We start from the raw sequence: 24,734 nt of genomic DNA, 5'->3' as shown, positions 1-24,734 counted from the left end.
ATATTGATCCATCTTGCTAACATATGTTTCCCTTGTAGGGAGGGGCTGATTTACAGCTTTTTCTAAGGGGACAGAGTATGTTAATTAGAGTTCAGGAGAGAAGAACCCTCAAGACAAGCTGGAAGTCCTGACTGTCCTCTGAACCCCCAGCAAAAATAGGAAGTAGCTTATTCTGGGTGTACAGCATTTTGGTCTATTTCCCTCTTGAGAAAAACTGATTTTTCTTCCACCAACCTTAGATGTTGCAGAAGACTCTTGAGAGTCCCTTGGACTGCAAGGAGATCAAACCAGTCAATCCTAAAGGGAATCAGTCCCAAATATTCATTGGAAGAACTGATGCTGAAGCTAAAACTCCAATACTTTGGCCACCTGATGTGAATAACTGACTCACTGGAAAAGACCCTGATGCTGGGAAAGACTGAAGGCAGGAGGAAAAGTGGATGACAGAGGATCAGATGGTTGGATGGCATCACCGACTTGATGGACATGAGTTTGAGCAATCTCCAGGACTTGGTGATGGACAGGGAAGCCTGGCATGCTGCAGTCCATGGGGTCGCAAAGAGTCGGACACGACTGAGTGACTGAACTGAACTGAACCATCAGTTCAGTTCAGTTCAGTTCAGTTCAGTCGCTCAGTCGTGTCCGACTCTCCGCGACCCCATGAATCACAGCACGCCAGGCCTCCCTGTCCATCACCAACTCCCGGAGTTCACTCAAACCCACATCCACAGAGTCGGTGATGCCATCCAGCCATCTCATTCTTGGTCGTCCCCTTCTCCTCCCACCCCCAACCTTTCCCAGCATCAGAGTCTTTTCCAGTGAGTCAACTCGTCGCATGAGGTGGCCAAAGTATTGCAGTTTCAGCTTTAGATGTCTATTTTTAAGGTTTGGTATTATCTCAGAATCTACTCTGCTTCTCTCTCAGATGCACGTATGTGCCTGTGCTTAGTCACTCAGTTGCGACCAACTTTTTGTGACCCTACGGGCTGTAGCCTGCCAGACTACTCTGTCCATGGGATTCTCCAGGCAAGAATACTGGGGTGCCTTGCCATGCCCTCCTCCAGGGGATCTTCCTAACCCAGGGATCGAACCCAGGTCTCCTGCATTGCAGGTGGATTCTTTACTGTCTGAGCAGGCAGATTCTTTATTGTCTGAGCCACCAGGGAAGCCCAAGAATCCCTTCTCCAGGGGATCTTCCTGACCCAAGAATTGAACCAGGGTCTCCTGCATTGCAGGCAAATTTTTTACCGGCTGAGCTACCAGGAAAGTCCCTCTCTCTTAGGCACCAGCTCCCAACTAGAAGTTCTAGATAACTGTTCGTTTTCTTAGCAAATGTTACTATTCTTTTTTTGTACTTTGGTTTCTGGGGGAGGAAAACCAGACTGAAAGGTCCGTATGAAAAGCTGCCAAGATGGGAGTGGAGGAGTAAGGGTGGGTGGACAGCCATGCTCCCGTCACTGTCTACAGTCCACACCTCTTCTCTGTTGGGGTTCAGAGGGTTTGAGTCTCTGCTGGAGTGAGCTCTGAAGGACACTCCCACCACCACTATGGCTTGTTCCTGTTTGTTTCACTATTTTCCTTTTTCTGCCCAGGATTATCTAACAGCACAGTCCCATCCACTCTCAATTTTCCAGAAACTCAGCTGAATTTCTGGTTTGCTAATGAAATCTTTTCCTGTTTTCGGGGCTATTATGGATTTCCTTCCTTCACTGCTGCTTTGGTTATTTTAATGCAGATTCAGAAGGGAGGGAATGAAGTGCTTATGCTCAGTCTGACGCATGAACGGGACATTCTCACACCTTTAAGAAACTATAAACATGCATCACCTATTTTGATGTTTAAGTTTCTCAATACTTAATAAGCTGCCATTTTATAATATTAAATTAATTGGTAACCAGCAAGCTTGCTAAAGCAGCTCTCTTTTAAAAGATCTGGATTAAAAAATGATTTTCTGTTTAATTTATATACTCTTTTCTCTTAGTATCTACATAACATAGTTTTCTAATTTTAAAAATAAAAAAGCAGTGACCTAGAGTGGGGAAGATCAGTCCATCAAGATATATTTTTTTTCTCTGAAATTCAGTGTTTTCCTATTTTCTACACACTTAGTGGAGTCATGATTCCCCAAACTGTAATTATTCCAAACCAAATGCAAGAAACAGCACAGGAAATGCTGGTAGGACTAGCTCTGTAAAGTTTCCAGTGTGCTATAATTTACAGAGGACACTCTGATTTTTATTTTTTCCATTATGATTTCTTACAGGATTTTGAATATAGTTCCCTGTGCTATCCAGTAGGATCTTGTTGTTTGTCTATTTTATATAATAATTGTATCTGCTAACCCCAAACTTCTTTTTTTTTTATTTTCTGCTGGCTTTATTTATTCAAAAATAAAAGAGGCAAAAAAATACAGAACTAAAATGTCCAATGTCATCAGAAATAATAGGTTCACCAAAAGGTTGAAAGGTAAACGTGAACTGGGGGGATTAACTGTAATCATTAGAGAGAATGAACTGTTTTTCAAATAATGTATCTCAGGAAAATGCTAACCAATGGGCTGGGCAGTTATTTAACCTCCCGCTTTTAGGGGGAGCCAACAGGTCTCAGAGTCTCCTGGGCAGCAGGAGCCTCTCTGAGAAGGCCCTCTTCTGGCTGCAGCTGACATGGGCCTTTCTGGAAGGACAGAGCCTTCCTTAGGCTCCCCTTTTGGCAAGGTTAACCAACCACCCACAGGAATTTTTACTTCCAAGAGGAAGTCCTGTAGATACATATCAATTCACACCCATCACTAGTCATCACATCTACATGTGTAACATGGCACATGGCTGGTGACTTTGGAGGACAAAGTGGGGAACCGGGGAGAAGATGGTACGTGGGCACCCCTACACATCGCGCTCCAGAGCACGCAGGTCCTCCAGGAGCTCCTGTGCCACGGTCTGCAGGTGGGGGTTGCGGCTCTTGGCCATAGCCAGGATGCGCTGCAGGGGCAAGGAGCTCCGGAACTCAGAGGCTGACCTGGAGAAGACTTCTGGCTCCAGCACCTCAGACTGGACGAGGCGCAGCATGTGGAGACACACCTCTGCGTCGGGATCACTCAGAAGCCACCACAGCAAAGGGATGAATCCTGGGCTCTCACTAATGTACTTCAAGCCTTTCAGATTGATGCTCACGTTGTACAGGGACATCAGCATTAACACTTTGAGTTTGGTACACTGTCCGGGTTTCAGGTCCCCTAGAAGCTGCAGTATGGTGTCCAGGAGCACCCGACTTGAGGTAACCAGGAATTCACGGCCACTGGCTATGGCAGCTACATTTGTTATGATTCCGGCCAAAGCAAAAACAAATTGATTTTCATCAGAATCCAGCTCCTTAACATCCCCAACCAGTGACTTCACAAAACTCTCCATTGTTTGACCAGTGATGTTGAAAAACTTCAAAGCTTTATCCCCTCCCAGGATGGCCTTGACCACCTCCTCGCTGCTGGAGACTCCCCACAGTATGGTGCAGGCCGCAGCGCCCATCTCTGTGCAGTACTCGGCCTGCTGCAGCAGCTGCTGCTTTGCCTCGTTCAGCTGCTGTTGAAGAGCCAGTTTCTCCTTCTTCTCCCTCACTCTGTCCACTTGCACGGACTCCAGGCGGGCTCTGAAGTGCTCACAGTCCATCCTCAGTTGCTCTAACTCCTGCTCCTTCCTCTCCAGGTTTTTTTCTACAATCTTTAGTTTCTGGAAGGTTTCCAGTACTTCCCCATTTAGTATTCTGGGTAAGAAGTCCCGTATTTGCATCACTTCAGTTGTCAGTCGTTCCAGGTCCTTCTTTTTAACTTTAACAAATTCTTCTTTAGTTCCCATGTGCCGACAGGCCTCCTCAGCGCGGCCAGCTTCGCTCATGACTGCTGCGGCCTCCGCTCCTCTAACCCCAAACTTCTAATTTGTTTCCCCCACTTTCCCCTTTGGTGACCATAAGTTTGTATTCTATCTCTGTAACTGTGGTTCTGTTTTGTAAATAGGTTCACTTGTGTCATAGTTTATATTCTACCCATAAGTGATATCATGATATTTCTCCTCTGTCTGACTTACTTCACTTAGCCTGATAATCTCTAGGATCACCCATGTTGCTGCAAATGGCATTATTTCATTCATTCTTTTTTTTTTCCTGCATAGCATTCCATTCTGGGTGTGTGGGTATGCACACACTTGTATATACACACATACCACATCGCTGATTTTTAAATAATAATATTATCTTTTTTTTTTGAATGGGGGAAGCTTTATTTGGAAAAAAAAAAAACCTTACCCCTAGAAAAGAGAAAGTCAATGACAAATATCCTTAGATGATGAATTGCCAGAATGTGGTTTACACCATATCATGCAGGTGCCACTCACAATTCCAAAGAAGGTAGACGTGCTTACATAATCTCAATGGTAGGATCAGCAAGTAAATGTTATGCCATGCCAAAAAAATAGGCCAGATGCAAACAAGAATCTTGGACAGGAATTTAATCTCACACGGAAGGGATGGAAGCAACCTTTTTGGGGTCAAGGTTATGGAGGGAAAGCCTATTGTCTTTGGGACCTAGATCCCTGGATTCAAATCCTGTCGCTTTTTCTAAGCCATGTGACCATGGTCTAGGTATTAACTGCAGAATCTCATTTTCATCCTGTGCAGAATGGGGATGCAATGCCTACTTCATACAGCTACTGTTCGGATTAAATGAAAGAGCAAACATAAAGAAGAGACTGAACACAGGAGGGACTGACAGCTATTTTCTTTGTTCTTCTTTACGTCAAAGACTCCACGCTGAGAGGAAGTTCATTTATTCTATCTGTTATCTCCTCCCTTCACCCTGAACTGTCTAAGTTGAAATGGAAAGAAATGGTGAGGGGAGCAAAGGCAATTCTTCTGTATGCTCTCGTCTTTGGCATATGATGCCGATGCCTGCACACCTCATGAACTTAATCATGCAGCTCCTGATTCCTTTCCTTACTACTACATTTATTCATTTCTATGGATTTCAAGTCCCTTGGAATTTCACCTCTTCCCTGGTGCTTGTGCTCACAGCACATTCCAACAGAGGGTGGGATAATTAATGAGATTGCCCATGCACCATTACGCCATCATCCCCCTCCCCTGACCTTCCTCTAGCTGTGCATTAAAAGTCTAGGGCTTTCTAATGCACTTGTCCCGATGTCTTTTCTCCATAATCATTCTGCCCCCGCAGATGCTCAGTGGGTGAGCCCCAGACACATCTACTGGCTCAGAGTGGTTTTCACGTTCAAACATAGCTTTGAAATTTGCAAGCAATGCTCTTCAGCCAACTGACTGGTCAAGAGACCAACAAAGCCCAGTCTCTGTGGGTGTGATTACAAGACATGGATGGGGTGGCTTATGCATTTTTAATGCTCAAGAAAACATTAATACCAATTAGCACTGCTGAAGAAGAGAATTAAAACAATACTTCATGGGATGATATTCTCTGTTTGATGATGAAGCCCCAGTGTTTTATTAGACACTGGGTTCAACAACGAAATTCCTTCTAGGACACTTTAGTCTGTTTCTCCCCAGAAGAGGGCATGGTTTCTTCATGGATTCTAAGAACATTTATCATGAGATCTTCTGATTGTTCTCTTTGCCCACCTATTTTCTTTTAATTTAGGTAACTCATTGCTGCTGCTGCTGCTAAGTCACTTCATTCGTGTCCGGCTCTGTGCGACCCCATAGACAGCAGCCCACCAGGCTTCCCCATCCCTGGGATTCTCCAGGCAAGAGCACTGGAGTGGGTTGCCATTTCCTTCTCTAATGCATGAAAGTGAAAAGTGAAACTGAAGTCGCTCAGTCGTGTCCGACACTTAGCGACCCCACAGACTGCAGCCTACCAGGCTCCTCTATCCACGGGATTTCCCAGGCAAGAGTACTTGAGTGGGTTGCCATTTCCTTCTCCAGGTAACTCATTAGTTGCTTTTAAAAATATTTTCCCCTCATATACACCAGAGGCCAACTGTAAGAAAGGATGGTATTCCTTCCTCCTAGGGCTACTTTGAAATTCACCATTTTATATTTTAACCCTAAGTAAAAAGTGTTGGTTGCTCAGTCGTTTCCGACTCTATGTGACCCATGGACTATAGCCCACCAGGCTCCTCTGTCCATGGGATTCTGCAGGCAAGAATACTGCAGTAGGTTGCGATTCCCTTCTCCAAGGGATCTTCCTCACCCAGGGATCGAACCCGGGTCTCTTGTATTGCAGGCAGCTTCTTTACCATCTAAGCCATCAGGGAAGTCCATATTTTGGCCCTGCTTTCCTTGAATAAAGACAGAACATTCAAGGTCACAATGTACCTTATCCATGTGGGCAGCACTTTAACAAACGGCCCTCATATTCCCCACCTGATTTTGTCTTAGTGAAGTTCTTTTAAAACTATTGTATATTGCATGCATCCCCACTCTTCACCCACTCCCACCCCACATCTGAAGCTACAGAGAGAAGCATTTCTTACTTGGATTATTGTGTCCAGAGGAGGCAAGCTGAGAATCCTAAAATGAAACAAGAATTATCAATTAATTTTCTTCTTTTTTTCATTAGACTTTGTTCTTCATTTCACTAACATTTTAATATTGATTACATACTGAAACAATACTATTTTGTTTATATGAGATTACAAAAATTACATGACAAAATTATTTTCACATTTTTATTCTTACAGTTTCAATGTGGCCACTATGAAATAAAAAATTATGTGCTTATATTATATATCTGTTGGACAGCACTGCTTTTGAGGAATAACAGAACGACTGGATATCTATGGAAAAAAATAACCCTGACCTTTATATGAATTAATCTTAAAATCACCCTAATTAAATCATAGATCCAAGCATAAATACCCAAACTATAAGAGGTCTAGAAAAGTAACCTTTTTATTTTGACTTTCAAAATGAGATATATTATTGGTTGTTCAGAACCTAATCACTGATCATAATCTCTACCAGTTACCATAATGAGAAACATTTATGTGTTCCTCAAGCAGTTCTGGTATACAGCTCACAATCACTTCTCTGTTCTATTGTGGACTTCTTGCTTTGTTCACTGAAGTGAAATTCCTATAACATAAAATTAACCACTTTGAACAGTTCAGTGGCCTTTCGTACAGTCACCATGTACTAAACCACCACCTCTAATTGCAAATCATTTCTATCATTCCAAAGTCAAATTCTTCACCCATTCACCACTTTCCCCATTCCCCCTCTCCTCAGTACCTGGTAACCACCAGTCTACATCCTGTCTTTATGACTTCTTCTATTCTGGGTATTTCATATTAATAGAATGATACAATATGTCATCGTTTTTGTCTGGCTTCTTTCATTTAGCATAATGTTTCAGAGGTTCACCCATTCATTCCTTTTTATGGCTGAATCAGTTCAGTCAGTTCAGTCGCTCAGTCGTGTCCGATTCTTTGCGACCCCATGAATCACAGCACGCCAGGCCTTCCTGTCCATCACCAACTCCCGGAGTTCACTCAAACTCATGTCCATCGAGTCGGTGATGCCATCCAGCCATCTCATTCTCTGTCATCCCCGTCTCCTCCCGCCCCCAATCCCTCCCAGCATCAGAGTCTTTTCCAGTGAGTCAACTCGTCGCATGAGGTGGCCAAAGTATTGGAGTTTCAGCTTTAGCATCAGTCCTTCCAATGAACACCCAGGACTGATCTCCTTTAGGATGGACTGGTTGGATCTCCTTGCAGTCCAAGGGACTCTCAAGAGTCTTCTCCAGCACCACAATTCAAAAGCATCAATTCTTCGGCACTCAGCTTTCTTCACAGTCCGACTCTCACATCCATACATGACCACGGGAAAAACCATAGCCTTGACTAGACGGACCTTTGTTGGCAAAGTACTGTCTCTGCTTTTTAATATGCTATCTAGGTTGGTCATAACTTTCCTTCCAAGGAGCAAGCGTCTTTTAATTTCATGGCTGCAATCAGCATCTGCAGTGACTTTGGAGCCCAAAAGTCATGGCTGAATAATACTCCATTTATATATGTATACACACACACAGAGAGAGACACCAATTTGTTTATCCGTTCATCTGCTAATGGACATGTGGGCTGCTCCCACCTTCTGACTATTGTGAGTAGTGTTGCTGTGAACACATATGTGCATGAACTTGTTGAATCCTTTTTCAATCCTTTGTACATCTAGGAGTAGACTTGCAGGGTCATATGCTAATTCTACATTAAACTTTCTGAGCAACCACTAGACTTTTCCACAGTGGCTGAAACATTTTGAGTTTCTACCAGCAATGTATGAGAGTTTCAATTTCTCTACATCCTCACCAAAGCTTGCTATTTTCTATTAATTTATTTATTATTTTTTTAAAATTTTTATTTAATAAATGGTACAAAGCACAATGCCAAAAACATTAACAGTTAAGATTTCACCAAATGAAAAAAATACTATAGAATACACAGTTGCAAAAAGCTACATTAAACTATTTTACAACTGCCTCAAGCTGCAAAAAGAAAAAAAACCCAATGCCATACCTAAGTTATCCCTCTCTCAAAATAATGCCATTTATATTATAAACCACGAGCTCCCCATCAAAAGACGGGAACTGCTTTTGTTAATTCATATATATATATGACTGTATCACTGTGCTATACACCTGAAACAAACACAACACTGTAAATAAAATATAGTACAATATAAAATAAAAATAAGTAACAGACCTTTGGGGCTTTACACTGAGTTAGAGTTCCTATCAGAGGGACAACAGCGCCACAGCCGCACTGGATCCTCATGAAGGAGGCACACGAATGACTGGGTTACAAGAGCTACAGGAATGAGAGCGGCTCACTTCCCAGAAACTACAGCTCACAGAAAACCAACAAAGGCACGAGATACAGACCATTCACTTATGAATGTGTAAAACTCAAGAAAGTCCATTATTAATTTAAAAAATTTATTATAGGCATTTAAGTGGGTATGTAGTAGTTTCTCATTGTGGTTTTGACTTGCATTTCCCTAATGACTATGATGTTGAACATCTTTTCATATGTTTTTTGGCCATTTGCATACTTCTTTAGAGAAATGTGTATTCAAATACTTGGTCCATTTTCTTATTTTCAATAGTATCAAAATTATCTTTATTTTTTCATTAAAGTACAGTTGATTTACAATATTGTATTTGTTGCTGGTACGCAGCAAAATGATTCAGTTATACCACACACACACACATATATACACATATTCTTTTTTTTTTTCACATATTCTTTTTATATTCAGTTCAGTTCAGTTCAGTCGCTCAGTACATTGTCCATTTTTTAATTGGGTTGTTTGCATTTTTGTTGTTGAGTTAAAAGAGTACTTCATACATTCTGGATACCAGACTTTTATTAGATAAGTGATATGCAAATAATAAGTGACATGCAAAAATAAGACCAGGAGCTGACTGTGGCTCAGATCATGAACTCCTTGTTGCCAAATTCAGACTTAAACTGAAGAAAGTAGGGAAAACCACTAGACCATTCAGATATGACCTAAATCAAATCCCTTATGATTATACAGTAGAAGTGAGAAATAGATTTAAGGGACTAGATCTGATAGATAGAGTGCCTGATGAAGTATAGATGGAAGTTCATGACATTGTACAGGAGACAGAGATCAAGACCATCCCCATGGAAAAGAAATGCAAAAAAGCAAAATGGCTGTCTGGGAAGGCCTTACAAATAGCTCTGAAAAGAAGAGAAGCGAAAAGCAAAGAAGAAAAGGAAAGGTATAAGCATCTGAATGCAGAGTTCCAAAGAATAGCAAGGAGAGATTAGAAAGCCTTCCTCAGCGATCAATGCAAAGAAATAGAGGAAAACAACAGAATGGGAAAGACTAGAGATCTCTTCAAGAAAATTAGAGATTCCAAGGGAACATTTCAGGCAAAGATGGGCTCGATAAAGGACAGAAATGGTACGGACCTAACAGAAGCAGAAGATATTAAGAAGAAGTGGAAAGAATACACAGAAGAACTGTACAAAAAAGATCTTCATGACCAAGATAATCATGATGGTGTGATCACTCACCTAGAGCCAGACATCTTGGAATGTGAAGTCAAGTGGGCCTTAGAGAGCATCACTATGAACAAAGCTAGTGGAGGTGATGGAATTCCAGTTGAACTATTTCAAATCCTGAAAGATGATGTTGTGAAAGTGTTGCAGTCAATATGCCAGCAAATCTGGAAAACTTAGCAGTGGCCACAGGACTGGAAAAGGTCAGTTTTCATTCCAATCCCAAAGAAAGGCAATGCCAAAGAATGCTTAAACTAGCGCACAATTGCACTCATCTCACACGCTGGTAAAGTCGTGCTCAAAATTCTCCAAGCCAGGCTTTAGCAATATGTGAACTGTGAACTTCCAGATGTTCAAGCTGGTTTTAGAAGAGGCAGAGGAAACAGAGATCAAATTGCCAACATCTGCTGGATCATGGAGAAAGCAAGAGAGTTCCAGAAAAACATCTATTTCTGCTTTATTGACTATGCCAAAGCCTTTGACTATGTGGATCACAATAAACTGTGGAAAATTCTGAAAGAGATGGGAATACCAGACCACCTGACCTGCCTCTTGAGAAACCTATATACAGGTCAGGAAGCAACAGTTAGAATGGACATGGAACAATTGTCATCCCGCTTATTTAACTTATATGCAGAGTACATCATGAGGAACGCTGGGCTGGAAGAAGCACAAGCTGGAATCAAGATTGCCAGGAGAAATATCAATAACCTCAGATATGCAGATGACACCACCCTTATGGTAGAAAGTGAAGAGGAACTAAAAAGCCTCTTGATGAAAGTGAAAGAAGAGAGTGAAAAAGTTGACTTAAAACTCAACATTCAGAAAATGAAGATCATGGCATCTGGTCCCATCACTTCATGGGAAATGGGGAAACAGTGTCAGACTTTATTTTGGGGGGCTGCAAAATCACTGCAGATGCTGATTGCAGCCAGGAAATTAAAAGACGCTTACTCCTTGGAAGGAAAGTTATGACCAACCTAGATAGCATATTAAAAAGCAGAGACAGTACTTTGCCAACAAAGGTCCGTCTAGTCAAGGCTATGGTTTTTCCCGTGGTCATGTATGGATGTGAGAGTTGGACTGAGAAGAAAGCTGATCGCCAAAGAATTGATGCTTTTGAACTGTGGTGTTGGAGAAGATTCTTCAGAGTCCCTTGGACTGCAAGGAGATCCAACCAGTCCATTCTAAAGGAGATCAGTCCTGGGTGTTCATTGGAAGGACTGATGCTAAAGCTGAAACTCTAATACTTTGGCCACCTCATGCAACAAGTTGACTCACTGGAAGAGTCTGATGCTGGGAGGTTTGGGGGCGGGAGGAGAAGGGGACGACAGAGAATGAGATGGCTGGATGGCATCACTGACTCGATGCATATAAGTCTGGGTGAACTCTGGGAGTTGGTGATGGACAGGGAGGCCTGGCGTGCTGTGATTCACGGGGTCGCAAAGAGTCGGACACAACTGAGCAACTGAACTGAACTGATGCAAATATTTTCTCTTATTCTGTCAGTTGTCTTTTCATTTTATTGATAATGTCCTTTAACACACAAAAGTTTTTAATTTTGATGAAGTCCAATTTATCTATTTTTTCTTTTGTTACCCATGCTTTTGGGGTCATATCTGAGACTCCAATGTTACATCCAAGGTTGCAAATATTAATCGCTGTTTCTCCTGTGAAGTTTATGGTTCCAGTTCTTATATTTGGGATCGATTGTATTAGTGACTTTTTACCTAACCCTTCACTCTCACCCCCCCTTTCTGTAGATGAGGCTGGCAACTATCCCATCAGGGATATTCCACTGAACAACTGCTGTCACTCTCACACTGCCGGACAGAAAATTATTATAGCTTTCCACATACCTGGAATGGCAGAAAGCCAGTACTATGCAGTATTTGAATTCAGTTACTGATCAGGTAAATAGTGATTGAACCTGATTTTATTTCCACTAAAGTGAAATGCTAAATTCCGTTTTGGAAATTCACATCCTCTTTCCTTGCAAAGGGCTTCCCAGATGGCTCAGTGGTAAAGAATCTGCTTGCCAATGCAGGAAACTCAGGTTCAGTCCCTGGGTTGGGAAGATTCCCTGGGGGAGGAAATGGCAACCCACTCCAGTACTCTTGCTTGGGAAATCCCATGGACTGAGGAGCCTGGTGGACTACAGTTCATGGGGTAGCAAAGAGTTGGACACAACTGAGAGACTGATTACCTTCCTTGCAAAATTCCTATTTAATATGAATTATAAAAGAGAGTTATAAAACAATGCATTGAGATGGTAGGAATGTAAAAAACCCATAAAGTCCAGTGAAACTCATTTACAATTTCAGTGTGTGGGGCAAAAATCCAGTGAAATGAAGTCAACTTCTATTTTATGGCTTTTTTATTATTTAAAAAAGCAGTGAATATTTTATTTATTCTTTATTATTTTAATTTTACTCAGATTGGTGGGAAGGGATCAGGTAAGAAATTTGGATTTCCACTCTACCAAGCAGACTAAGTCACACACAGATGCCTTTAATGTTAATGTTGGTAGAAATGAGCTATTCATCTGAAGAAAAATAACATGCTCAACTCTCAACCCAAGCTTCAGCTTTTGGAAACAGTGTGTTAAAGATAAAATATGGTTCCCTGATGGGCTAAAATGTAATCCTCAGAAATGATTTTGGCCAATTTGAATGGTTGCTGTTACAAAGAGGACATCCATAGTTAACTTCCCCAAATGTACTGGGATATTTCTCAGTCCTTCTAACTAATGTAGAGTTTATATCTGGATATGAATTAGAGTGAGCTTTTATACATGAAAAATACTTTGACTCTCATGTAGTTGAGTCCCTTGAGCCATCTGCAAATTTTGGAGATGTCTTGTACCAGAGCGGTGAAGACTCATTTACTGTCAGATGAAGAAGAAAGGTAACTGAGATGGTTTTCAACATTATGACCACTGTTGGGGGAAAAAAAACAAAAAATAATACAAATTTTTGTGAAATTGCTTGTTGATGTTATTGGGACATAGATCATTTTACGGCTTGATGCACTGCAGACATCCTGAAACCCAGATGATGACTACTGACCACAGGCTCTTGAGACCTGAAAATGAGCTCACAGAGAACCTGAATGACAATTATACGCTGCAAGACCATGTGTTTCATAAGCAGTAAATTTCAAAATTTAACGAACACATGATGATAATTTCTGTTTTGGATGGGGGGAGTGAAAAGAGGCAGAAAATGGTTAAAGTCATTGGTTTAAAAAAAAAAATCACCAACAAAGTCTGCTCTCTGGAGGGAAAGAGACTTTGGAGAGATACAATAAAGACTACCCCTAAAGTGTCATCCCACATCTCTAGCTGACATCCTCTGGATGGTGAACTGACCACAAATGGAGCCCGTGTGCCTAGACCGGACCACTCTGTGGGTACAGATGATGCCCCATTATCCTTCTTTCTGACATCTGGAGAGTGCATCAGTTGTCTGCTGGTGGAAGTACACGTGTAATGAGGCTCCTCCCAAGTTTAGGTCACAGAGCCCTGGCTGCATTCTCATTAGTTCTCTGCTGCCAATGACAGGGCCCATGGTTGCTGCCTCTTGAAGCAGTACTGCCCTGCCCAGCCGGCTGCCAGACTGGTGGGCGGAGGCGGGAGAGGAGGGCACAGACTATGCAGATCCTTTATCCCTCACTGAGCCAGAGCCCGGCTGGGCTCAGAGGGAAACAAGCTCCAGACACTGAAGTCCTTTCCATTTTCCTGTCTCCTGCTGACCAAGTCAGACACTCAGACGCTCTTACAACTATAGCTTCTGTCTCAAAGGCTTTTTCTCTCTCTGTGAACACCATCCTTGGGTAGCTGCCTGGAGAGTGGCTGGCCCCATCTGGGCACTGTCATTTCAGCCTCCTCTGGGAGCATTCCACCAGACCTGCAAGGCTCCCTGTCGGGTCCTCAGGAGTTACAGAAGTGAGTGTACAAAGCCCCTGCCTTCCTCGCCTGGGAGCCCAGTGAGTTAGCAGGGGAGATGATGTGTATACAAGTTCTGATCACCCAGGGCGGAAAGGCATGTCATGACTGCCACGTGGGAGTGCTTTGAGCCTTTAGAGCCTGTCCTCATCCTTGGGTGCGTGTCCTGCCATCTTCTGTTTTCTGCCTGGAAACTTGGTTCTCCCCTCAAGGCTCAGAACAAAGAAGCTCAAGGGTATCTGTTCTTTGAAATACTCCTGAATCTTAGAAGGACTTATTTGCTTTATGTTTTCACTACACAGTGTCAAACTTCCATTATAATAATTGTCTTTTTGACTATGACTCCTGTTTTAAAAACAAACCTTTATCAAGGTATAAATGATAGAACATAAACTGTACATATTTAAGGTATTCAATTAGATAATAAATATATAATAAAAGAATGTTACTATTATCTTGACCCAAGGATGGCTCCATCTTATTAAATAGCATTTGCTTTAAACAACAGCAGTTTCCTAAAGGAAATCAACCCAGAATATTCATTGGAAGGACTGAAGCTGAACCTGAAGCTCCAATACTTTGTCCACCTGATGCAAAGAGCTGATTCATTGGAAAAGACTGAGGGAAGGAGGAGAAGGGAGCAACAGAGGATGAGATGACTGGATGGCATCACCAACTCAATGGACATGAGTTTGAGCAACTTCCGGGAGAGGGTGAAGGACAGGGAAGCCTGGCGTGCTGCAGTCCGTGGGATCACAAAGAGTCAGACACGACTGAGCTACTGAACAACAACAATGAAAGTAACATTAAAGAAAACTCAGGAAAATAGGAAAGTATAAGGAAAAGTTGCCTGTATTCCTATAGCAGGGCATTTCTGAGGTTACTTTAGTGCTTTTAGTTTTCCATATTCATTCATGAAGCATGTGTCACTCTGACGGTCATATACACAAAGGAGAGAACCACCTCTGGTTCCTTAGAATATGTACAGCTGGAAACTTAGGCTCTTCCATCTTTAAATCCTGAATTCCCAACACCCCAACTATTGTTGGGGACACAGAACTCCCAAAACTTCTTTAAAGATGGGGATGAGTTGGGAAGTAAAGTTTGTACAAATCATTTTGCTGAAGACAGAAATAACTGAGCATACTAGTGGCTGAGAAAACCACTCAAAGAAGCTTTATAATAAACACCATATTTCATCAAAGGTAGCAAAACTGTGTAAGGTTGCATTACCTCATGCATTACTATTGAAGAAAATTGCTGCCAATTAATTGTAAAGTGCCATCAATGTAAAACAGATCCTGATACTAGGATCTTAAAATGTGAAAAAATATGCACCTTAGACCAATAAAATACAGTGGCTCTTAAGCTATGTTGCTGATGGAAGGGAGTCCTTGCCCTGTTAAGACACTCCTGGAAAGTGGTTTTCTGTCTCTATTCGTGCCCAGGAAATAGGTTTCTCTATACCACTTCTCTAGATTTCATACTATACTCTTTGTTTTCTGACTTACTTCACTCTGTGTGATGGTCTCTAAGTCCATCCACATCTCTACTAATGATTCAATTTCATTCTTTTATGGCTAAATATATATTCCATTGTATATACGGACCACATCTTCTTTATCCGCCCATCTTTTGTTAGCCATTAAGGTTGTTTCTGTGTCCTGGCTATCGCAAATAGTGCTGCAATGAACAGTGGGGCCATGTGTCATTTTGAATTATGGTTTTCAGAGTACATGCTCAGGAGTGGGAATAACAGCAGAAACTAACACAACACTGTGAAGTGATTATACTCCAATTTTTAAAAAATGGCTTTTTGGAACCATCTGAAGACTGCTGTACTCACGTGTCCTGCTGCTTGTCTGTCAACCCATCATAGGAATTATAAAAGACAAGAAATGGAAGTACAGCTTCTTTGCTTTTCAGACTCCCACCTAAAGCTAGTTACTATAGGAAAAAGAACACTTGCTATGGTGTGGTTTTCCTTCTTCTCCACCAATCACTTTTCTATGAAGCTCAGAACAACTGAAATAATGCAAATTAAAATGAATTTAAATGTTGACTTTGAGGTAATGAAGTAAAAGTGAAGTTTTAGCCCAAACATTTTGTGGTCATTTCTAAAGCATGCCAGGAACCCAAAGAGAGATACAGATCATAAACTTTTCAACTTCAAAGTGCTTTCCTTCATGCTTGCTGGGTTTCATTCTCCTTGTACTGTATATAGAGAAAGGCAATAGGACTCTCATTTCTCTAATCATGCTAGAACTCTTCTGCCTAATGCTTTAGAAACTGATCAGCAAGAACAATTTCAAACCAGATCTGATCCCATCAGTTTCGGCATTCATTGCCACGTGAAACGTTTGCGAAATGCCATTTGCACAGATGCCTTCTGGGGATGAAAAAGTTCTACAATTTTAGTTCCCTATTTGTGTTTCAAAACTTATGAGACTGCTCTGGAAATCAAGGGAAAAGGACAAAACAGATTCTTTTTTTTTCTTGGTTGAAATACCTGCTAATGGCATGCATTCTTTACCAAATTCAATTACTTTTGAGATTTGAAGAATAAGGCAGACAAGTCTGGTAGTGTTTGTCTAGGGAATTGTGACTTGAAATCAAACCTTCAGAGAATAGAAAAAACATCCAAGTTCAGTATCAATTGACTTTATTACATGTTATGTCCTTCAATACCCAGACAAATTGGGGAAATTCTCGGAACTATGTAGCTAATTAATTTAGCACTACTGGTAACTCAGAAAGCACATTTAAATCGACTTTCCTTTGAGGTCAAATTGCTCCTTTAATCTCAATAAGGGCTTAATTTCATTATTTATTAGTCATTTTGGAGATTTTGCCCTGGAAGTTTCATAAACAATTCTAGCTCCTACACACTAGCGATCGTGATAATCCCAAACATTAATAATATAATTAATGAACTGCAAGCCTTCAGCTGTCAGAATACTAATTAGTGGAGATACAGGTTAAAAGAGAATTAGTGAGGTCTTTGCAGTAGGCAGGACAAGGGCTCCTCCAAATACATCTGCATCTTAATTCCCAGGCCCTGTGAGTATGCTACTTCACATGGCAAAAGGGACTTTGCAGAAATGATTACCTATTTTGAGATGGGAGATCATCCTGGAGTATCCAGGAGGGCCCAGCATCATCACAAAGGGAAGGGAGGTGGTCGGAGAGTCAGGGAAGATGTGACAAGGAGGTTAGAGGTCAGAATGACGACAGCCATGAGCTAAGTAACAGGGGCAGCCTCTTGGAGCCGAGAAAGACAAGACAGCAAATTCTCCCTTAAAACATTCAGAAGAAACAAAGCTCTGCCGACACCTGGATTTTAGCTCTGTGAAACTGATTTCAGACTTCTGACTTCCAGTGTTGTAAGATAATAAATTTGCATTGTCTTAAGTCACTAAGTTTACGGTGATCTGTTATAGTAGAAATGACACTAATGCAGTCTTATTTCATTGGCACAAGATAAATCACCAATACTCATTGTGAAATGTTTGAAAGAAAGGCATTATTAAAATCATGCAATGTTCTTACACTTTACTTATTTATTTAATTTTTGGGGCTGTGCTGAGTCTTTATTGCTGCACGCGGGCTTTCTCTAGTTGCAGCAATAGGGGCTCCTCTCCAGTTGCGGTGAGCAGGCTTACTGCTGTGACTTCTCTTGCTGCAGAGCATGGACTCTAGGGCGTGCGGGCTTCTGTAGTTGTAGCACATGGACAAGGGAGTTTTGCTGACAGGCTTAGTCACTCTGTAGCATGTGGCACCCTCCATGACCTGGGATGTGTGTCCTCTGCATTGGCCGGTGGATTCTTAACCACTAGACCACCAGGGAAGTCCAACGTTCCTACACTTTGTAAAGTCACCTATTCTTTCTTGAGAAAAACCAAAAGATCTAGAGCTGAAATAGCTCCCCACAAATTCTATAGTAATCCTAGAGAAGACTTTTTTCCTATTTAAACATCAAGTTCTGTGCCCTCTATGATGCAATGGTGGGGAGAAACATTTAGATTCTGGACATATTTTGAAGGTAGGGTAGATATGATTTAATGTTGGGTTGGATGAGTGTCATGAGGGAAAGAGAAGAATCAAGGATGGTGTTGAAGAGCGTCCCCCAGAAGCTCGTGTCTGCTCACAACCTGTGAATTTGACCTTACGCGGATACAGAGTCTCTGCAGCTAAAATCAAGTTCAGATGGTTGCTGAGGGTGGTCCCTGAATCTAGTGACTGCAATCCTTGGAGGAGGAGGGAGACTTGGGGAGATGGCCCATAAGTGTAGAGGCAGACATCAGAGAGATGTACCTACAAGCCGAGGGATGTGACCTGCCATCAGCAGTCACTGCAAGCTGGAAGAGGCAAGGAAGGATTCCTCCCTCAAGCCTTCAGCGGGAGCAGGAACCTGCTGATGCTTTGATTTCAGCCTTCTAGCCTCCAGAACTGTGAGAAAAATACTTTTTTTCTATTTTAAGCCCCCTGGTATGTGTACTTCATTATTGCTGTTGCTGTTCAGTCGCTAAGTTGTGTTCTACTCTCTGTGACCCCCATGGACTGCAGCATGCCAGGCTTGTCTGTCCTTCATTATCTCCCAGAGTTTGCTCAAACTCGTGTCCATCGACTCGGTGATGCCATTCAACCATCTCATCCTTTGTCATTTTCCAGTGAGTCAGTTCTTTGCATCAGGTAGTCAAAGTATTGGAGTTTCAGCTTCAGCATCAGTCCTTCTAATGAATATTCAGGGTTGATTTCCTTTAGGACTGACTGGTTTGATCTCCTTTCAGTCCAAAAGACTCTGAAGAGTCTTCTCCAGCACCACAATTTGAAAGCATCAATTCTTTAGCACTCAGCCTTCTTCATGGTCCAACTCCCACATCTGTAAATGACTACTGGGAAAACCATAGCTTTTATAGGTACCTTAGAAAAGAAATAGAGATGGCTCCAAGACTTTGGCCTGTGCCAACTGTAAAAATGAAGACACCACTTACTGCAAAACACAAGATAGAAGGTTAGTGGGAAGATTAAAGGCTCAGTTTTTGATACATCAAGTTTGAGATGTTTGTTAGATCTCCAAGTGGGGATGTTGAGTTAAGTAAACAGAAGCACAAGTATGGAGACAGGGCTAGAGATTTAGATGTTAACCAGCTGAGCATACAGGGTATTTAAAGCAAGAGACCAAGACAAGAGTGCCAGGAGAGTGAACCAGGAGAGAGCAGGGAAGTTGAAGGACTAAAGGGAAGTACAAAGAGTGACAATCAAGACTGGATTGGAAACCTGATAGAAAATACACCCCAGCAACTTTATTTTTTTGGGCTCCAAAATCACTGCGGATGCTGATTGCAGCCAGGAAATTAAAAGACGCTTACTCCTTGGAAGGAAAGTTATGACCAACCTTGATAGCATATTAAAAAGCAGAGACATTACTTTGCCAACCAAGGTCTGTCTAGTCAAGGCTATGGTTTTTCCCGTGGTCATGTATGGATGTGAGAGTTGGACTGTGAAGAAAGCTGATCGCCGAAGAATTGATGCTTTTGAACTGTGGTGTTGGAGAAGACTCTTGAGAGTCCCTTGTACCGCCAGGAGATCCAACCAGTCCATTCTAAGGGAGATCGATCCTGGGTGTTCATTGGAGGGACTGATGCTAAAGCTGAAACTGCAATACTTTGGCCACCTGATGCGACGAGTTGACTCACCGGAAAAGACTCTGATGCTGGGAAAGGTTGGGGGCGGGAGAAGAAGGGGACGACCGAGAATGAGATGGCTGGATGGCATCACCGACTCTGTGGACATGAGTTTGAGTGAGCTCCGGGAGTTGGTGATGGACAGGGAGGCCTGGCGTGCTGTGATTCATGGGGTCGCGGAGAGTCAGACACGACTGAGCGACTGAACTGAACTGAACTGAACTGAACACAATAAGCACATCTCAACAGGCAGAAGATTTGAGACGCAATAAATCTCGATGAATTAAGAAACTGACAGTCACTGTGATGGCACAATGCTAAAAAATAGTTACAAAAATGATTCCTTGAAATACTGTCCACTTACTGCTACTGTTAAGAAAAATTTTAAAAATCTCTATATATTCACTTGGAAAGACTTCTAAATATACCTTATTAAGAGAAATAAAAATCAACTTTTAGGACAAAGTTTACCATGTGATAATTATGCAACTATTTCAATAATTTACTTTAGAAAGTTGTGATTTACCATTTAGCAATGACACGCTGGATGGCATCACCGACTCTGTGGACATGAGTTTGAGTGAACTCCGGGAGTTGGTGATGGACAGGGAGGCCTGGCGTGCTGTGATTAATGGGGTCGCGGAGAGTCGGACATGACTGAGCGACTGAACTGAACTGAACTGAACTTTGTGCATTGTGTGTATCTGGAAAAACTTAAGTCTTAGAAAAAGTACTTTTAGTACTATACCATTTAGGACTTTAAAAATAAAACTGCATATGCACAAATGTGTACATAACACGCAAGAAAAAGAACTGAAATGGTATCCACCAAACTCTTGATGGCAATCTCTGGGTAGGGAAATAAAATCTGGACAAGAATGTGATAAACTTTCATATTTTGCTTCTTCTATTTGTATAATTACATCCTTATAATGAATATATAATTATGTGTTGGCTGTATGACTAAAAAAATCAAAACTTATTACACTCATGTATAATTGAAATACATTTTGTGACATATTTTGTCTCTGCCTAGTTCTCAGAAAATCTTTTTTATTAGGTTCTAGAAAATATTTTCAGCTTTATAAAAGATAACTAAGAAATTATATACTTCATGCCCTTAATTCTAAGACACTGATTTTAAGATACATCATTAATTTAATAACAGCTTTTCAGAAAGAAAAACAAGGAATACAATCACACTGAATGCATAAAATGATTATAAGATGCATTTCAACTTCACAAATGTTTCTAGATAAAATAATAATTGCAATATTCATCATGTTTTGCAGGAAGCAGGAAAGTGGAAGTAAGTATAATAGGACTGTAAGCTTGATATTATCCCTTGGATGAATAGACCTACACTTGCAAATTGTTGAAAATCAGATCCATGTGCCCCTGCCAGGAATATTTACACGGGAAAGACAACAAGGGAAAACCCACCGTCCACTGGAAATCTTGTGTGAGTAAAGTATACTCATCCTGAGTGATGCAGGATCTCACCTTATTTGGAAATGGAAATTTGCTTGGTTCCACTTTGCCAGGTGGTTGAATAGCAGCAAGCGGTGGAGGCCAGGTCATCTCCTAAAGGGAGGGAGAGAAAAACAATGCTGTCAATCAGAGAGCATTTGAAGTAGCACATAAAACAGTTTCACAAGCTGGTCTTAGTAAGGCATGAAGGGATAAGGAATGAACAGAGATAAATAATAAACGAAAGGAACTTTTTTAAAAAAGATCTGAAACCCACTTTTTTTTTTTTTTTACTTCTTCACTTTATTTATTTTTTAAGAGGGTATTTTTTTTTATTTTTTCAAAAACAATTTTAGGAATCTTTACTTAAAAACAACCTTATCTTAAAATGGAGTAACTTTGGTTTTACGAGCAGCAAACAAAGTACAGAAGCAAAAATGCATTACAGGAGCATTAAGTTCTACATTAGGTCACAGCGTCTAATCTGAAATCACACCCATAATATCATTTTTCAGGATATCTGGGAGATAGTTATTTCCCAGGATGTCTGAACCATAGCTACTCTATTTTGACTTTTAATTGTAAAAAAAAAATTTTTTTTAATAGCCAAAGCAGATTTCACCATTAATGATGTCAGTGTTTTTCTAGGTATGAGAAGATGCAAGAATTGGAACTCATAAAACCTTTTTCTGAAAAGATCTAACCCACTTTTATGATTTCTTTTCCTCATCTACCGATTCCTGGTTCCATGGCCATCTCCATCAATTGTTTCTACCTTAGAAAGATCTACTAGGCTATCCTATTTTCATTTCATTTAAGGTCCTAAGTAAAGGAATGACCCAGTGGTAAAAGTTCTACAGAAAATACCATACAAAGGGGGCTGCTTCCAACAAAGTTCACAGGGTGTTTCTGAAGGAATGCACAAAATACAGGGACCATTATTTAGAGAGGCTATTTATTTTATCAGGAGCAGAATAAGTTTCCAGTAAGTCCCGAACATCATTTTGGTCTTCATAGAAATGTCATTCATGGATAAGTGAAAAAAACAAAGAATACAACTTTAGCTCAACATGTAATATTATTTCATCTGCTTTTTGACACATACTCTCATTAAACTGTGAGAGAGAGTGCAAGGTGGAGGGGGAACGGTGTTTGTTTCACTCATATCCGGTATTTTTCTCCAGTTCCATCTCCTGGAAAATATTTGCATTCACTAAATGATTGTGGAATTAAATTGAATCCATTTCTGATTACCAAGAAACTGACTTGGAATTTACAAATCAGTTATGAACCCTATTTCTTGGTTCCAAACACTTCCAAACCTAAGTGACAAGCACTGAGGCAAGAGGTGATTTTTTTGAGAAATAAACTCAACATTCAGAAAACTAAGATCATGGCAGCCAGCCCCATCACTCCATGGCAAATAGATGGGGAAACAATGGAAATAGTGAGAGACTTTATTTCTCTGGGCTCTAAAATCACTGTGGATGCTGATTGCAGCCATGAAATTAAAAGACACTTGCTCATTGGAAGAAAAGCTATGACTAACCTAGACAGCATATTAAAAAGCAGAGACATTACTTTGCCAACAAAGGTCCACCTAGTCAAAGCTATGGTTTTTCCAGTAGTCATATATGGATGTGATAGTTGGACTATAAAGAAAGTTGAGCACCAAAGAATTGATGCTTTTGAACTGCGGTGTTGGAGAAGACTCTTGAGAGTCCCTTGGACTGCAAGGAGATCCAACCAGTCCATCCTAAAGGAGATCAGTCCTGAATATTCTTTGGAAGGACTGATTCTGAAGCTGAAACTCCAATACTGTGGCCACCTGATGGGAAGAACTGACTCACTGGAAAAGACCCTGATGCTGGGAAAGACTGAAGGCAGGAGGAGAAGGGGATGACAGAGGATGAGATGGCTGGATGGTATCACCGACTGGATGGACATGAGTTTGAGTAAACTCCAGGAGTTGGTGATGGACAGGGAGGCCTGGTGTCCACAGGGTCACAAAAAGTCAGACACAACTGAGAAACTGAACTGAACTGATTTTGAGAAAAGCAAGAAATTCTCTGTTTAGGTGAAGACATTTTCTGGAAGTCCCACCTTGGAGAGGTGACTCTGTGTCACCTCTCACCCACCGTGACACATGTGCCATCAGGGCGGGGGTGGGGGGTGGGGATCAACCTCATGCTCTCAAGGAGTCCCTTCTCTATCCTGCTGTTACCAAGGTTTCTCTAATGCAAAGCAAAGGAAGATCCAATGTCCCCTTATGACCTTCTCTCCTCTGCTCCCCAAGCACCTGCCTTTTCTATCATGTATCAAACCATGTCATCTCTTTCAAAGAAGTTGCAAAGAAACACTGCTGAATTTGTGTCCAGGGACAGAGTCCCGTTCAGTGCATTTCTTAATTAGTATTCTCGCAACATATCCTTGCAATGTCTCTACCTTCCCACTTACCTGAACTACCATTCTAATCACACCTTCATTATTTTTAACCTGAAGGATGTTAATGGTTTCTACTTTTATTATTAATCCTTCCCACACATCTCTGCTGAATTAATTTTCCTAAAGTGAAGATCCAAAGGAAAAGCTTCCCTGGCTCCACAATCTTCATATACCATCACATACACAGCCATAAGGGCTTCCCAGGTGGCACCTTTGGTAAAGAACCCACCTGCCAATGCAGGAGACACAAGTGACTGAGGTTCAATCCCTGGATCGGGAGGATCCCCTGGAGGAGGAAATGGCCCCCCATTCCAGTATTCTGACCTAGGGAATCCCATGGACAGAGGAACCTGGTGGGCTGCAGTGCATGGAATTGCAGAGTTGAACACAACTGAGAGACTGAACACGCACACACAGTAATAAAGGTGCTGACGGTGCCACTGGTTGTGCTTCACGGTTTTGAGAGTACGAGCTCCATTCAAGTTTACGCTCGACCCTTAATGTAATTATTAGCATCTCCAGGCTACAGGTGAGGAAGTCAAAGTTCAAAAAGATTAATTGCTTTGCCCAAGTTCAAAAATGCCACCGCTGAAGTGCGCACACCTATCTCCTTAGTACAAATCCAGTATTTGCTTTTCACTCTACTGCGTTTACTAAGACATCATCCTAGTGTTCAAACCTTCTACAAAAAAGATTCCGGTTTTCAGCCCTGAGCCTTTTTGTTAAACCATGCACACTACAGATAGGACGAACTATTGTCTCTGCCTTTACTTACAGCATTCTCTTCGTGGGTGAATGCCCTAGCGCCACATGCTTTTTGGATTTCTAGCCATTCATGAAGGCTCGTATTAAACATCACCTCTGTCTTGAGGCCTTTGCTGATTCCCCTTCTATTCCAATATGATAAGAGAGCATCCTTCTCATCCTCCTCCAAGGCACTTTTCCCCTCTCTCTTTTTCATAGTAACTGTTACGTTCTTTTTTGTGTTGTAGTTTTGTGAGTAAACACCTCAGTCTGCATTCAACCATTTTCCCCTCTTCTGATACCCTTCTCTTCTCCCAACGTAGAATAAAAATCATGCTTAGGAAACCTAATGTCTTTCAAGAACAGTCCTCTAAAGAAGGACTGAACATTTCCTTC

The 24,734-nt window shown here is 41.4% G+C and overlaps 2 protein-coding genes across 9 annotated transcripts in view; both read right to left on the bottom strand.

Annotated features, from left to right (window-relative positions):
* AFF3 (ALF transcription elongation factor 3) overlaps positions 1-24,734 on the bottom strand; it is a 643,034-nt gene that overhangs the window by 201,198 nt on the left and 417,102 nt on the right. For all 8 annotated transcript variants that reach the window (XM_088841644.1, XM_088841640.1, XM_088841642.1 and 5 more), the window contains 2 exons: positions 21,183-21,263; positions 6,492-6,528 (listed from right to left, as the gene is read on the bottom strand). In XM_088841644.1, coding sequence (XP_088697770.1) covers positions 6,492-6,528; positions 21,183-21,263 — 118 coding nt within the window. The remainder of the gene's footprint in view (positions 1-6,491; positions 6,529-21,182; positions 21,264-24,734) is intronic.
* LOC129539491 (heat shock factor 2-binding protein) lies at positions 888-4,377 on the bottom strand. Its single transcript, XM_055400162.2, has one exon. It carries the CDS (start codon positions 3,885-3,887, stop codon positions 2,883-2,885), a length of 1,005 nt encoding a protein of 334 aa, XP_055256137.2. The 5' UTR covers positions 3,888-4,377; the 3' UTR covers positions 888-2,882.

The sequence above is a fragment of the Moschus berezovskii genome, chromosome 11 (assembly GCF_049115385.1).
Source record: "Moschus berezovskii isolate FMDL1 chromosome 11, NW_MosBer_1.0, whole genome shotgun sequence".
NCBI classification, from domain to species: Eukaryota; Metazoa; Chordata; class Mammalia; order Artiodactyla; family Moschidae; genus Moschus; species Moschus berezovskii.
The sequence above is the reverse complement of the archived record's forward strand: the minus strand, read 5'-3'. Positions and strand labels throughout refer to the sequence as shown.

Excerpts from the sequence above, each read along its gene's own strand:
- LOC129539491 (XM_055400162.2), bottom strand. The coding sequence starts at position 3,887 with ATGAGCGAAGCTGGCCGCGCTGAGGAGGCCTGTCGGCACATGGGAACT.